At 46.1% G+C, this 16,553-nt stretch overlaps 1 protein-coding gene and 2 pseudogenes across 1 annotated transcript in view; 1 reads left to right on the plus strand and 2 right to left on the minus strand.

Annotated features, from left to right (window-relative positions):
- Positions 1 to 3,908: 3,908 nt before the first annotated feature.
- On the minus strand, positions 3,909 to 4,027 carry LOC118603288 (annotated as a pseudogene).
- A 3,862-nt stretch (positions 4,028 to 7,889) lies between these two features.
- On the plus strand, positions 7,890 to 8,008 carry LOC118603513 (annotated as a pseudogene).
- A 5,399-nt stretch (positions 8,009 to 13,407) lies between these two features.
- HTR3B (5-hydroxytryptamine receptor 3B) overlaps positions 13,408 to 16,553 on the minus strand; it is a 32,144-nt gene continuing 28,998 nt past the window's right edge. Inside the window, 3 exon segments of the mRNA XM_036221555.1 lie at positions 13,408 to 13,725; positions 14,365 to 14,608; positions 14,610 to 14,764. Of these exon segments, the coding sequence (XP_036077448.1) occupies positions 13,408 to 13,725; positions 14,365 to 14,608; positions 14,610 to 14,764 (717 nt within the window).

The raw sequence follows: 16,553 nt of genomic DNA on the forward strand, positions 1-16,553 counted from the left end.
GCTAGGAAATATATCAAGGAGCTTTCCCCCTGTGTTCTCTCCTAGTTTTACAGTTTCAAGTCTTATGTGTGAGTCTTTAATCCATTTTCAGTTCATTTTTGTGAGTAGTGTAAGATTGGGACCCAGATTTGGATATCCAGATTTCTAAATACCATTTATTGAAGAGACTATCCTTTAGGAGAAGAGGTTTCTATCTGTTTTGTTAATTGTTGAATTCCCAGAACCTGGAAGAGTGCCTGTCACATAGCAGATGCTCAGTAAATATTGTTGGGTGAATGAGTGAATGGCACTAGCTTAAGGGAATAAAAGCAAGGTGTCTAACAAATCCACCTGTGCTCTGGAACTCTTCTGGCTCCTCATGGGGGCTGTGAACTGAGGTGGGAAGGATGCTACCAGCTCTGGAGCTGGATCTGATCCTGGAGATGTACTGAGCAGACTGTCCTTGTCTCACTACTGCCATGAGTCTGGTCTACTGCTTTCTTGAGCAGGGACACAGTGGGACTCAGCTGGCCACTAGGAGACCTGGAATGAAAAAGCATTTGGGTCTCCTGAGCTGCCTCTGTCCCTTACCTGGAGAAAGGAAATACTCGAGGACACAGAGCCTCTAGTCCTCCCATATGAATAGATGGAGATGGGACAATGGGAAGAAGGCAGACTTGGGAGGAATCACAGCCTCACTTGTGACAAGGGAGAGGCAGTGAGGCCTCAGGGAGGACTCAGCTAAGGAGCACTCTTTCCACACCACCCCCCAGTGGAGAGGCAGGGCTGACTGAGGAGGTCACATGGCTCTCCTGATTCAGGGGCCACTGTCTCATTCATCTCGGCATTTATGGGAGAGCAATCTGCCCCTCAGCATAAATAAAGCAAGGCCCTCAACACATGCCAGCAGACACAAACCTACCTTTGTGTCATTGTCTTCTGGAGTTAGAGATAGAGAAAAACCCCTTGGGCCTTAAAACATCTAGTCCAGGTTCCATGCAGCACCCAAATCTGTATGACATCCCCGGAGAATGATGTTTCAGTCTTCGCTTGCAGACCTCCAATGATGAGGGGACCCTCATGACATCATCTCTTCTTTTCTGCTGAAATCTTTCTATTATTATTCTCCAGCTCTGTTTCTCTAACCCTTCCACCCATCCAGTGCTATCCTTTGAGATAAGTCTAATTCCTTATCGAGGTAAAGTCCTTCTACCATCATTCCTTCTTGTCTTTAGGCCCAAGCCCTTCAGTTCTTTCAGCACAATGTATTAGAGCAGGAAGGGCCCTGGACATGGAGGGCATAGGCTGTGCATGACACACCTTAGAGCCTGCAGTGCTGTGCCCTGTGCCTGGGGCTTCATAGTACTTCACAGAGCCCACTAAATGGATGAGGGAAAGAATCTGGTACAAGCTTTTCAGTTTATAAGTGAGGAAAGTGGATGTCAGCAAGGATCAGTGACATTAGCAAGGTCACGCTGCTCCTAACCCCAGAACTCGCTCCTAGTTCAGAGGATTTCCCAGAGTCCCATACATACTAGAGTGTTTAGAGACCTCATCTTGCTTTGTCTTCTATTTTCCTTTTGGATTTGGCCTGGTTAGCTCTGCAGAGGCTCTCCTCGCCCATCTGGCCCCTGTTCTCTCCCTGTCCTTACCTGCTATGACCCTTCCCATCATTCTGTCCACTCCAGCCTCATCAGCTTTCTTCTCGTTCCTCATACATATCAGGCATCTTCTGCCTTAGATCCTTTGCTTTAGCTCTCTCCCGACATGGCCACTTAGCTAACTCTCCCTCACCTCCTTCACATCTTTGCCTAAATCTCACCTGCTCAGTGAGGGCTACCCTGACTACTCCATTTAATCCCCTCACTTGCCCCACCCCACGCCAGCCCAGCCAATCCCTTTTGCCCTACCCTACTTTTTTTTTCCCCCATAGCTCCATCACCTCCTAACATTTTACATGATTGACTTATGTTGATTCTTTATTCTCTGTCATCACCAACAGAATGTTAGCTCCATGAGGGAGGGAGCTTTTGAGGCTTTATTGATTGATGTATCTCAAGTACCTAGAATAGTCCCTGATCCCTGTAGGGGCTTAATGAATATTTGTTGAATGAATTCCCAGCAGGGCCCCAGGTCTGAATCACCTCCCATAGGACACAGTAGGTACTAAACATACATTTGTTGATAAGGTGGATTGATTGATTACATGACATGTCTTTGCTGTGCTGTAGCACTATGTATTAAGCACTGGCTACATGGCTGAAAGGAGAGGAATGTACACAGGCTCTCTTGGGTCACTACAGAGGTCTCACCCATGGCCATGGCCTAAAGGGCGTCCCTTCCTCCAAGCTCCAGTGGGAGATCTGTGGAGTGAGGCTTGGCTCGTGGTTGCCCCTTTTGCTTTCCAACTCATCTTGGATGCGGCACGTAGTAGGGTGAATAATGTCTCCAAAGATACTCATGGCCTCATCCCTGGAACCTGTCAGTGTTAGCTCACATGGCAAAAGGGAATTTGCAGACATGATTATATTAAGGATCTTGAGATGGGGAGATGATCCTGGATTATTTCAGTTGATCCCAAATATAATCACAAGTGTCCTTATAAAAGGGAGGCAGAAGGAAATATGAGAACAGAAGAGGAGAAGGCCATGTGATGACAGAAGCAGAAACTGGAGTAGTGAGCCTTTGAGATGGAGGAAGGGGCCACAAACTGTGGAATGCAGGTGGCCGCTAGAAGCCGAAAAAGACAAGGAAATGGATTATCCTCTCAGAGCCTCCAGAAGAAACCAGTCTTGCCAACACCTTGACTTCCACCCAATGAAACTGATTTTGGACTTCTGAACTCCAGAACTGGAAGAGAATATATTTGTGTGGTTTTAAGTCACTATGATTGTGGTAATTTGTTACAGCAGCCATAGGAAACTAATACACACCATTCCTAGGCAGCTTCCCCTTCACAATGACCAGCACAAACCCCAGCCAGGTCTGTTTTTTCACATCACACACAACCTCAGACCCTCAGAAACCAAGGCTGGGGTGGGAGCACTATGTGATGTCTTGAGTGTTTTTACTCTGATGGACTATGTTCCCCTCAGGTGTGGTTACGAATTGAGCCACCCACTTCCTCCTCCTCTGGAGCTTTCCAAATGTTGTAAATAGGCCCTGAAGTGTGTCGCTGGCCTGGAGTAGCTTCCCTGAGAGGACACTCTCAATCTTCCTGCTTCCAAGTAGTTAATTAGTCCTAAATGAAGAGTCCTCCGAAAGTGTACAGCACTTTGCCCATTTGCTGATGTAATTACATTTGCACGTTTGCTGTTGCCACTGGTTGTCATTCTGAAAACTTTCCTTCTCCTCTGGCTTACCCGAAGGTGATTTCATAAGTACAGAGAGCGGTGGCACTTTGCAAAGCCTGTCCTCTCATTTCACGAGAACTTTCTGAATTATATAGCTTGATTTGTCATTTCATCAAACAAAGGTTGATTTGACCAGCTTGGGTATTCCTGCTCACAGTGAATTGTGAGCAGAAGAAACTGGTATGTCTTCCAGGATGGGCAAGAGCCTTGCAAGGTCTCTTTCTCTCTTGCATAGTCCCTGTCCAAAGGTGCAGGCTGTTTCATCCACCTGGGTCTTAGAGGGAAGACGTGGAGCAGAGCTGGAGCTGACTTGTGGTAGGCACGCAGAATGCTGCTATAAACCATTGAGATTTGGGGGTCATGTGTCACCACAGCAAGCCTAGCCTTTCCTAACTAACCTGGGTCTAATGTCAGCTTTACCGCTTTCTAGCCACATGGCCTTGGATGAGTCAGTCAGCCTCTCCAGGGCTTGGCAGGATGGATACCTGGCACCTACTACAGAGTTTTGGGGAGGATCTAATGAGATGACATGCATAAGATTCTTTTTCTTTTTCTTTTTCTTTTCTTTTTTTTAAATGCCTACAGCACCTGTTATTCCTAGGTGATCTCCCATCCAAGTACTAACCAGGCCCGACTCTGCTTAGCTTCCAAGATCAGACGAGATCGGGCATGTTCAGGGTGGCATGGCCCTAGACAACATGAGTAAGATTCTTAGTGCTGTGCCTTTCACATATAAATGCGCAGTAAGTGGAAATTAGAGTCACTGTTGTTGTTATTACCGATTCTTATTATAAAGAAAATTCAGTAAATTGCCCAGAGTCCTCTAGTCAGAAGTGATTGGCAAGATTCAGGAAAGGGAAAGGGACCAAATTTGTGAGCAACTATTAAATGTTTTATAAACTGGCAGAGCCTTCATCCTAGGTGTTGGACAGCATTATCCCATTTTACAAATGAGTAAACTATGTCTCAGAGCATTATTTAACTTGTCCAGGGTCATGAAGCCATTAAATGGTGGAGACAGGATTTAAATTTAGGCCTAAATGCCTCTCTCCCCTTTATTTTTCTTGAAACAGAATTCCCTCAGTGCTAGGCACATAATCCTAATCCCCTCCTAACTCCCCACCTCCTCCTCTCTACTCTCCATCCAGCCCCATCACTTTCCTGGATCAGCACAGCTTATCATCAGCTCCAAAATGCCAGGCTTCTCCAGCCACCACCTCAAATCTGGACCTTGCCTGCCCAGCCTTGACCTACTGCTGCCCAACCCCACTTCAGACCCCTCCCTTGCCCTTTCCACCTCTTCAATTCAGCCCGGGCAGGAAGCAGATGGTGTCCTCCGGATTCTAGTCCAGGACAGTGTGCGCATCTCCTCACTTGAGGGCACTGGGGCTGGGGCCTCTTCCTCAGCAGGATAAATCTCAAAGAAATCACAAGGCGTTGGGAAACAGAAGACCCCAGCTCTCCTCTGGGCTCTGTATCTGAGAATAATAATTCTTTACCTTTACAGCTCATTTAACTGCCACAGCTCCCTGAGACAGAAGGGGCACTTGTTATTATCACCAGCTCTCTAAACACTACAGATAGTAGGCACAGCTAGATACGAAAGGTACTAGATGTTACATCAGATAATCCCGAGTTCAAATTCTATTCTTTCACTTATTCATTGTGTGATGTCAGGCAAGTTATTTAACCTTTCTGGACCGTGGTTTCTATGTTGGTAAATTTACTGTACTGTAAAGATTAAATTAGATACAATATGAGAAGTCCTTAAATGATGAATGTCACACAGCAAAGTGTTCTGTAGGTAGGAGCTAGAGGTAATCAGTGTCATTACTATCGTATTTATCATTATCTTGGGTTTATTGTTTCCTCTCTCAGCCTCAGCTATAAAATGAGACCTTTGAATAGGCTGATCTAGTTCCTCTCCAACTTTAGTTACCACCTCAAACACACACACACACACACACACACACACACACACACACACACACACACCACACACACCCTCTACAGCCAAAGAGGCAGAGCAGGGGACTCTGTGCCTACAAAGCCACAGAAACAAGCCTGGACTCTGCTGCCCAGGTACCGTCAGTGTCAAGTTCAGGTTGCAGGGAGAGTGTCATGGTGGTTGAGAGGCAATAAGGCAGGGGGAGATGGGCCAAGTGGCCAAAAGGATCAGCAGGCTGTAGGGAGACCTGAGGGCCTGGACTGCAGCCCCAGAGCCACCTCCTATATTCCTGGAAGCAGCACCCATAAAAACCTAATGGGTGTTTGAAATCTCACCAGCAGGGGTAGGTCTGGAAGATGGAGAGAGCTTTCATTCCTCTGTGGGACTGGGGCTGAGACAAGGTGGCGGGAAGAACAGGCCAGTGGGAAGCCTTGGGGACCTGATGGAGAGACAATGTCAGCTTTGAGTGGCTCCTCCTGCCAGCAGCGGTCCCGCTGGGGGGCAGGGGAATGAGTGGTGGTGACAGCAGCATGGCCTATCCTGTCACCTGGGGTTCTTTCCCCACCCCCAATACCCAGTGCCCGGTTATGAGGTGGTGGCAAGGTATTTCCCCCACTGCAGCTTGGCTGGCCTTCTTTCAGGGAAGCTGGGGTGCATGTTCCTTCATCCAGAGCTCTCTGTGCCCATGCTCTGAGCCAGGCTGGTACTAGATGCCAGAGATACAGGAAGGACGATTGTGGTGTGGTCCCTCCAGTCTTAGGTCTTCCTCCGCCTGATATTCTCAATCTCAGGCTCTGGGGAGAAAAGGTTTGGGTGAACTAAGGGGCTACATCTGTCAGAGGCAAGTCAATTTGAGGAAGCTCCTCACACAAAGGGAGCGATTCACAAAACTGAGGTCCCTGGAGGTACTGAGGCCATGACATAGCGGACAGGAGGGCTCAGGGGTTTCTCCGTGTAGTGAATGGGCTCTGGGGTAAAGGAGGCACCTGATTGCTGATTGGGGCAGCCTGGTTCTCCAGAGAAGAGGGTGTCTGCTGTCAGGGGAAAGAGGGTAGTGGAAGGGGCCTTGCTTTCCCTTCACTCCCTCTCTCTTTGGACGGCACACACAGAGCCATCTCCGCCACCTGCTTATAGCCTATAATTCAGCTGCCCAGCTGCACAGAGTGCTTGACTGCTCTGATTGTGGGGAGGGCAGATTACTGAGTGGAGTGCAGTGATTGGCAGGTGCCCCGCGGGCCCAGCTGCCCGGGTAGCAGAGGCGAGCTCATATGACTCTATACTGTCCCTGAACCCTTAGCCCCCAGGCCTGCCATGTGACGCCCTCCCAGAGCTCCCACTGTCCTCCTCTACCTACATTGTTCTTTAGATTGTGCTTCTCCAACTGTAATGTACAAATGAACCCTCTGAGAACTGGTTAGAATTCTGATTCCAATTCAGGAGGTCCAGATAAGCCCAAGATTCTGCAATTCTAATCAGTTCCCAGGTGGTGCTGATGCTGCTGGTCCAGGGACCAGGCTTTGAGTAGGAAATCTTTAGTGCTGACATAGCTTTTTCACATACATGATCTCTCTGGCCTCTTGGAACAGTCTTGCAGCAAGGTGCTGAGTAATAATAATAATTGTAACCTTAATGTCTCTAGTGCAAGACACTGTGCTGAGTACTTCATAAATCATATCCCACTCAGTCCTCACACAACTTTGGTGAAATATCTCTTTCTCAGAATTTACAGATGAGGAAAAACCTGAGGTTCCGAGACAACTCAGTAACTCGGCCAAGGTCCTAAACCTCATGAGTGGTGGAGCTGAATTCAAACTCACATCTTTTAAAACTGGACCCAACATTCTTACATTTAGAATCAGTTCATTGACTTACTTTGCCCGTTTCCATTGAAGTACCCAGAAAAAAAAGTGATCACATACTGCTGGGATACTCGGATGGGCTGCATTACCATGTCTTTTATTTTCTGTATTCTTTGACATCTGGGGCCTTGCTGACTCTGGAGGGACTGCCCCTCCCAGGGCTAGCCAGCTATGAGAGAGAGCAGACAGCTCACCTATCAGCTCAGTTCTCAGATGCAAACCAATCAATCCAGAGCCTACGCTCTTAACCACCTGCTTTATTAGGTTCTCATACTCCAGGCCACTATCCACCTACCCTAATCACCCCAAGACCAGGTACCAGACAACTAGGGACGGTCCTATGCTCCAGAGCCCACTGAAATTATTCAAACTGGCCAATCCCAAACCTGCTTAAACTACCTCGCCCGTCCCTTCCAGGGAAACCACGATGAGGACTCTCGCCCACAATTCCTCCTTCCCCCTCTCTTCTGCTCTACCTGCAAACAACTTCAGTGTTTTCTCGTATGGTATGTCCCCTCCTCTTGGGAACTATAAGTAATAAACTTTCTTTTCAGTAGCAATTGTCTCCTCATCTTTTAGCTGTACTATACCTCAGATTTTCTATAAATACGCTATATTTTAAAGCAGGAGCACAGCCAAAGGAGTATCATCCCCTGCTTCCATGAAGTCTTAAGTTTTATCTGAATTCTAATTTTCTCTTCTTTACCAAAATATATCAATATTTGTTTTCATAAGAAAGTACATAATTTAGTCTATGGCCATGCTACCCTGAACAAGCCCAATCCCGGCTGATCTCAGAAACTAAGCAGGGTCAGGCCTGGGTAGTACTTGGATGGGAGACCACCAAGGAAGACCAGGTGCTGTAGGTGTAAAAAAAAAAAAAAAAGTAATGGATTGTAAACTGACAAGGTCCTTGCCATCTGTGAGGTCAACCAAGGGTAGCCTCGTCTAAAAAAAAAAAAAAAAAAGTACATAATTTTCCTAACAACACCATACGAAGTGAAACTAATACCCTAGCTGAGCCATGTTCATTCTAGGCCTTTAAGTGCATCTGGCACACCACTGAGACCCTCTGGGCATTCATGTACCCCGGCTGGGAATTTGGCATGACCCTGCTCACCAATTTGTACTTGAAAACAGCTGAGTTTTAAACGACTATCTAGAAATCAGCATAAGTGAATGGATTTTGATTGGTTTTGTGCATAGTGTTTGGGAAGGTAGACTTGGGAAGAGAACAGCAGTGAGGGGTCCTTTGGGTAGTGTGGTGACATAGGTCCCTACGTAGATGCAGGTGGGAAAGAGGAGGGAACAGGAGGAAATTTAGGCAAACTTCAGCTACTGTGCAACTTGACCAAATTCAGTCTTGGTGCTCAAGGGGTGGGGTGGTGGGGGGAGGCAGCGGGAGGGTGGGACTGAGGTGGAGAAGGAAGCTTGTATGGGGAAGAGCCGAAAAGCCAAGACTGAGCAGGGAGGTGGGGAGAAAAAGAACTGTCAACAGCACCTCAGCTTCCACGATCTTGGCTTGGAGTTCTCTAGAGAGAATTGGCAAGGTGACCCAGAGCAGGGTCTGGCCAAGAGCTGGCTGTCCACTTGCAGCCTGGTCCCTAGTGACACTGAGAAGGGCTGATAATCCCGTTAGGCCTATGAGGGCTCCAGGTCTTTGCAGCCTAGCACTAGGCTGGGGAGAGGTAGTGAGACCGAGGTGAAGGGGAAGCAAGGGGCTCCCCCTACCTCCAGATCTGAAGTCTGGTGTCTGACGCAGAGCCTGCCCATTGCCCAGCAGTCCCTTTCCACCCCTGCAGAAACTCTCCCTGTAATTCCTGCTTTACGACCTCTGCCAAATGAAGCACAAACTTAACTACATCACCCCCCTGACAGGATGAGGGAGGGAGCTGGGGGCAGCATGCTGAGCAGCTCAGCCCCCTAATCTAATCACTGGTGTGGGTCATTTCAATTACAGACCCCAGAGTGTGGTGGGGGGTGTGGCTGCTCATAAAAGCCTCCATGCTGTTGCTCAGCTAATTACGAAGCTCTTACTGTCTCGGCAGGTAAATAACTCAGGACTGAGAGGTTCTGGCTGCTGAGATGGAGTGTGAGCCAGGGAATAGGACGAGGAGATGCCTGAAATGGGCCTCAGAACACAAATGCAGGAAGGGAGGTATAGCCTTCCTGGAAGGAACATGGGAATAAGGGTCTCTGCACTGGGGTGACAACCCACCATCCAGAAATTGGTAGAGGAATTCGTTACCTGTAAACCCAAGATCTGAAGTTTTCTAGACACCACAGAGCCACAGGTAGGGCAAAAATTTAAGCTCTACCCTCTTCTACTAACCTTGGCTTTAGATGTATAATTAGATCTTTGGTAAGTAAGAGGATCAAGGAACCCTCGAGGCTGTGCTGAGAAGAGGGCTGTTTCTGTCAGGGGCAGTTAGTTTCATGCTGGCAGCTTCTTGGTGTGCTCCCTGGTCTTACCCATTCAGGCTTAAAGCCAGACCACAAGAGATGGATGGGTCATAGACATGTAAGAAGTGAGGGGCTCAGCTTTCTTAACCATAAAAGCTCCTCACCTCTAGCACAAGCCAAGAAGGAAATGGGGATGTCTTGGGAGGAGAGTGAGTCCTTCTGCCACCTAAGTAATGGCCATGCAAAAGGCTGCAGATGCAGCCTTTGGAAGTTATTCTGAGATGTAATGACGAACAGAGGGCTGCCTGTCTAGCCTGGGGCTGTGCTTAACTAACTCTTTATCTAGACGTCAGTGAAATCCCCAGAATTGGAGCTGTGATCTCTTGGTGAGTGCTGAAACTACCTTAGATTCTGGGAAACAGCAGATGGTAGGAGAATTCGCAGCTGGGAAAATCCCATTTTTGCTCTGTTTCTCAGTTTCCTTCCCCTATGAAATAGGAATCATGAAATTTATAAACATTTGGAGGGGCTGAGCTAAAGCTGCTCTGTAAATAAGGGCTGCTGACACCCCATCTTCCTCCCACTGCAGAGGGGCACCATTCCAGGAAGAGATCACTAGTACCATTTGTTAATAATGGCATTGCTTCAGGTTGCAGACCTGATCCTAGGGCTTAGAATGAGTTCCTGGCTGCCACGTTGAGATCAGGGTCACTTGGCACATGGGTAGAGGAGAGTCATACTGGGGGCCAGCTTCAGTCCTAAAGGTCAGCTTCTTATAGGCTGACATAAAGGACCTTGGCAGAGAGCAAAGATGGGTCATGTAGGAAGTAGAATGGAAAGTCCCTTTGGCAGTCCCTACCATTTAAATCCCCTACAAGGAAGCATGTGATGGCTTTAGCCCTTGGCTTTGGGATCCTGGAATAAAGACACTTGTGGGGAGAACTAGAGCCCATAACTAGATTCTGATAGAGGTAGCTAAAGCAGGATCCCACACTAAGATAAATCCATCTGTTGATAGCAGGCAGGTCTGATTTTTATTTTGCGATTGTACTTGCTTTTCAAAGTGCTGTAAAATACATTGCCTTATTTTGATCCCCCAAATTATGTGATATGGGTAGAGTAAACATAAGCAGACCTATTGTAAGATAGGGTAAGCTGAAGCTCTGAAAAGTTAAGCTCAAGGTTCCCCAGCTGGATAGTGATAGAGCCAGGGCCAAAATCAGGTGCTTTCTCTAAGACATGGTTGGAAAGGAAGGAGACTCCATAGTAGGGAGTTCACTGCAGACCTTTCCTTACACTCATAACTGAGGACATGAAGAGAGATATAGGAATCAATTTAGAGGCTAACTGAGCAGGTCCAGGCACGGGAAGCCAGTAGCAGAAAGTAGGAAGTGAGGAGGGAAACAGGTGGATGTTCGAGTGGACACTTCCTGTTCACAAACTTCTTATGTTCCTCATTTCATTAACAGCAGCAGTGGAATTTCATGGACAATTGGCGTTGAGCACTAACTGGGAGGTAATGAGAGAGGGAGGATGCAGGTAAAGGCTGTTTAAATTTAAATTCTTTTTCTTCAGGGGGGAGTGAAGGGGAGCAGATTTTTTTAAAGGCAATTTGAGTGCTGGAAAAAGTTTCTAGAAAACAACTTTGGACTTTTGTGTCCTTTGTGGCAGCATTAGGAGAGATGACTGTCATTTAACCCACTGGGTTCTTCTACCCACCAACTCCTGATGGTTGCCCTGAGTGGGTAACACTGAGGGACTGGGAATCTGATCTTAGGTAGATTTTGTCCTTTAGACTTGGGAAAACACACTGGAAATATGTCCACCATCATCAAGGAGCTAGAATAGTTGTTCTGTGAGAGTTATTGCAGAATCATCATAAGCAAAACTCTATATGGACCTGAGCAGAGATGAGGGATAAACTAGAAATGGAAAACAAGAATTCAATTCTAGTAGTGTGTGATCTATCTCGTAAATGATGCACATGCACACACAAACACACAGAGCTATAAAATGTTCAAAGAGAGAAGGATAAAAGGTAGTGTCAGACTAAAGATAGAGAAGAGGGACAGAGTCATGAGATGATTAAGTGAAAAAGATTGAGGGAATAAGGATGTTTTGAGCAGGGTTCTCAGTGACATACAGGTTGGTGAAACAAAGAAGAATATGCCAACTAAATAAAGCCTTTCCTGAACAGGATGGTAAGCAAGTTGGCTTGGCTAGACTGAAGACTCTATAATAGGAAGAATGAGAAGTGAAGCAAGTCAAATATAAGGGGTGGGATATTTCACGGAAGGCTTGAATTCTAACCTTAGGATTCAGGTTATGAAGACAAAAGATAGACCAATTAATACAGATTTGGCTACTGAAGAGTATGAGTCATAAATTGATTAGTTAGTCAAGTGCCAGGTTATCAGAACTCTTCTGTTCTGGACAAGTAGCCGTGGGCATAGGTAGAAAGCTAAGGGGCCATTGAGACTGTGATAGTTAATTTTATGTATCAACTTGGCTAGACCACAGCACCTACATATTTGGTTAAACATTCTAGATGTTTCTGTGAAGGCATTTTTTTAAAAAAATAGAATTAACATTTAAATCAGAGTTTGAGTAAAACAGATTATACTTCAAAACATGGGTGGACCTCGTCCAAACATTTCAAGGCCTTAACAGCAAAAGACTGACCCATCCAGAAGAAGAGGAAACCCTGCCAGCAAACTGCCTTTAGACACAAGTCACAACTCTCCCCTGGGTCTCCAGCCTGCTGGTCTACCCTGGAGATTTTGGATTTGTCAGCCTCTACAATCACATCAGTGTAATGCACTGACTTGTGTCTCCCCAAAATTCATATGTTGAAATCCTAATCCCCCAATACTTCACAATATGACTATATTTGGAGATAGGGTCTATAAAAAAAATAATTATGGTTAAATGAGGCCATTAGTGTGGGTCCAATATGACTATTGTCCTTTTAACAAGAGGAAATTTGAATGCAGATACACACACAGGGGAAGGATCATGTGAAGACATGTGGAAAAGGCAGCCACCTACAAGCCAAGGAGAGCGGTCTCAGAAGAAACCAACCATGCCATCATCTTGATCTTGGACTTAGCCTCCAGAGCTGTGAGAAAAATAAATCTCTGTTTAAGCTACTCAGTCTGTGGTATTTTGCTATGGCAGCCCAAGGTGACTAATACAAAGATAGCAGTTTATAGATTTCTTGAACCAAGGGCCATGCATTAAGCCTATCCCCCAGGTCAGTGTCTTACCCATGGTGTATATTGACTAAATGTGCTGGGCTGGGCCTGGAAGCCTTGGCACCTGATTCCCAGTGCAAGGGTAATGTACTGCTGAGGTGGCACGGGGGAAGATAGACTCAACTGGGATAGTGGAACAAGAGCTTTAGGATACCGATATGATGGAATTTTGTGTTTTGGTTGATACAAGGTTGACCTCAGGAATCAAGCCAAGTGAAGAATGATCTGTGACTAACTTATTTTGTATTTTCTGGTGTGCCTAACACAGTGCCTAGAACTTGACACTCAATAAAGATTTTATTGCATGACTGAATAAATAAGTAACCAAGCAAGGAATGGGAAATGGAGGGATGCTACACTTAAAAGAAAAAAAAACCTGCTAAAACATACAGGTACGCTTGTATGTGCCTAGAAATATTCTGAAAGAGACTACTAATAGTGGTCACTTTTGGAGAGTGAACTCAGATAAGGAGTCAGACGTATTTTTCACTGTATACCTTGTACTGTTTATGCATTTTTATCATGACCACACTACTCCTGGGCCATTCAATAGCTCATTAGGTGTGCATACCTGGACTGAATGAAAAGAGGCAACAGGGACTGGAGAGCTTTTAAACTCGCTGTTTCTCCCCTCCAATTTCAGACTTCCCCAAGTGCTGTGAGAGCACATTGACTGAGACCCCCCGACTTCGGTCTTCACAAGCCACTCCAAGCACCCAGAGGGAGTACAGGGTGATGGTGTAGAGTCACAACATGACAAAGTAGCCTCAAAAGAGCAGGTGGTCAAAGCATTCCAGGAGGGCTGGCCAGCCAACCTCTTGTAGGCCTGCCTGGTCCTGGGTTTGGAAGTAGTTGCTGATAGATTGAAGCTGAGATAAGACTTCATTCAGGGTCCCTAACTGAGCCTGGCGGTCTCGACAGACAGGGGACTCTGCATGAGAGAGAAAAATACCTTAGGTGAATGAGATGTCATCAAAGTCCACCTGGACTTCCCACTGAGGCTAATGGCCTCATCCTTTAGGGAAGGTTATGGGCAAAACTTGGCAGAGGGTTGAGTTGGGTTTGGGGACTCTCTCCCTACCTACTGAGGGGAGGCAAGACTGTGCTGAAGTAAGCCTTGGAGAATGTGGCAGAACTGTGTTTGTAAGGAGTCTAAGCTAAACCCATCTAGGAGGTTTTCTGAGCTAGAGGCCAGCCCGTGTTGATTCTGGTGCAGCTTTGGTGGCTGGGACCATTCTTAACCCTTTTCATATTAAGCTACTAGAACCTAAAGATGTATATACACATTGCATGTGGCACTACTACTCTGGAGTCAATGGCTCAGTCACTTTATGTTTTCGGTTGAATCTAGAAAATGAAACAAGCTAAGGGAATTAAAGCTAAAATGAGGCTTTCTGGAAAGCCAGCAAGAGGCAGCTTTCCGTCTCCAGAGAGGTCATGTGAAATGCCGTGCAGAGGCTAAGAGGCAGGTGTTTCAAATTTTCACACAGCTGGACACATGACTTGGTTTCACCAATGGGAGCTCGTGCTGAGGGTGATAAAGCAAGACAGGGTAGGGACCTCGGGGCTTCTTACAAAGCCGTCATCCCAACAAGCTGAGCCTTAAGATCCAGTCGAGGCCCATCAGCATCAGTGTCTCCTTGAAGGCACAAAAGGGGCCACTCCTGCAAACTGTACCGCTCGTGGTGAAGAAATTTGACCAACAAGATGGACATAGATAAGCTGAGAACCAAGAAGGCCATACAGACTGTGAACACCCCTGAGGGAAGGAACCAGAGGAGGTGGAATGAGCTGCAGCCTTGGGGGCTTTTCCCTCCCCAATCTGAAATGCAACAGCAGATCTTTGACAGGGATCGGATAAAGTGGGTAAGTCTGGGGTAGGTAGAAGTTCAGGTCCGCGAGCATGAGGAAGATGCTGGGAATCAGCAGGCTCACGATGTAGACCAGCGGGCGTCTGCAAATTATTACCTGGCCAGGGACAAGGTATCTGTTGAAAAGAAGATTTAAGCTGATGGACTAATGCTTGGCCAAGCCCACAGCCAAGAACTCACCCTGAAATCCCAATTTTTTGTATAATGTGAAAAATCTATGTAGTTTAGAAATAGGAGACTCTTTTGTGGTTTAAAAAGTAGAAAAAATATTTTTAACTTTTACATAGAGCTAATATTAATATTAATAATTATAATAAGTAGCTACTATTTATTTAGCACTTGCTGTTTGCCAGGCACCAGACTAAATGTTTCATATGTTTTGTCTTACTCAATCCTCACGGCAACCCTAAGGGCTGGATATTATTATCTCTATTTTACAAATAAGAAAACTGAGGTTCATAGAGATGAATTGCTTTTCAAAATTCACATAGCTGGTGAGTGAGAAACTGTTTTAAAACCAGGTCTTACACCAAAACCTTTCTTCTTAACCCACTTACTGTGTAACGTATTGCATATTTTTGGTTTAGTCTATCTTCTTACTTGGAATGCAAGCTCCCTAGTACCTGTGTATCTGTCGGAGTCAGGGCAGGAACAGCACAATTAAATTGGGAAATTTGAGAAGAGCTTAGTAGGCTGTTTATAAGGTGTGGGAGGGCATAGGGAAACCACAAGAAGGAGGGCAGTGCCCCAGAGATTTGAGTGGACTGGGTAAGCTGTTCCTACCTTTGCAATAATTTTGTTAAAACACATGGAGGGGCCAGGGACTGGGGACGTCACTGAGACCTGAGGGGAAAGCTGTGTGGAGAGGGCTGCTGGACAGGACTGGTATCTTCCTCCTACAGGACACACTCAGCCTGGTGGTAACTCCACAGAAAGGAGCATGGACAGATAAGTGCCCCATTCACTCCAATCTTCTGCCACTGCTCCCCGGGTCCCCCATTGGCCAAACATGGCCAGGGCTCCCATCTCTGCAGGCCCCAGCTCAAGTCTCCAGGAGCACAAAGCTGAAGGAAAAGGAAAATGAATCTGCATCAGGGGCCAGCTGAAGGTATCAGGGGCCAGTTGAAGATATCCAGTGATGACCGTAGTACAGCTGGGCACAAAGAGATGCTAAGTGGCTTTTGTAGCTGGGAATTAGTCTCATTAAATTATTATGATCGTTGCTGTCATTTTTTTTTTTATCTCTAGCTTCTCTGAGATGGTGAGAAGAAGTGTCTTTAATAAACACAAACTATTCTCATCCTTCCTGGAGAGAAACCGGGGAATGACAGGGCTGCTTCCTTCACCAGATGGTGGGCCCTTTCAGGGTGAAAGCAGCGACATTTTTTTAATCCCTCACAGAGTCAGAGGTAATACCTATTTTGTAGTGGATATTCAATAAACGTTTATTGAACAAATGAATGGACTGGGCCCTTTGTTGTCAAATTTTGGAAAAAATGATGTCTGAAATCTCCCATTTCTCTGATTCACAAAATGATTGAAAATTTTCTATATGTTAGAAAGTACACTAGATGCTTTAATGCGTGTGATGTGGTTAAATCTTCACTGCAAGCTTGTTGGGAAGTAATATAATATCCCCACATAATAAATTTTAACAAATAAAGCTCAGCCCCCTTAAGTAAGGTAAGTAGCAGAGCGGATTCTAAACCCAGCGTTCTTTTTTCCTACAGCATAGCTATAACTCTTGATCTGACCAGACTTCTGAGTTGAGTTCAGGGTTCTTCTCCCTCACCTCTGTCACCTGCTCTGGAAGAGAATCACATAGAAATGAACCAAGACAGAAGCCAAGGATGGTACAGAAGATGGCAGGGAAATGGCTTGGCTGG

This window comes from Rousettus aegyptiacus, unplaced genomic scaffold (assembly GCF_014176215.1).
Source record: "Rousettus aegyptiacus isolate mRouAeg1 unplaced genomic scaffold, mRouAeg1.p scaffold_m13_p_5, whole genome shotgun sequence".
NCBI lineage: Eukaryota > Metazoa > Chordata > Mammalia > Chiroptera > Pteropodidae > Rousettus > Rousettus aegyptiacus.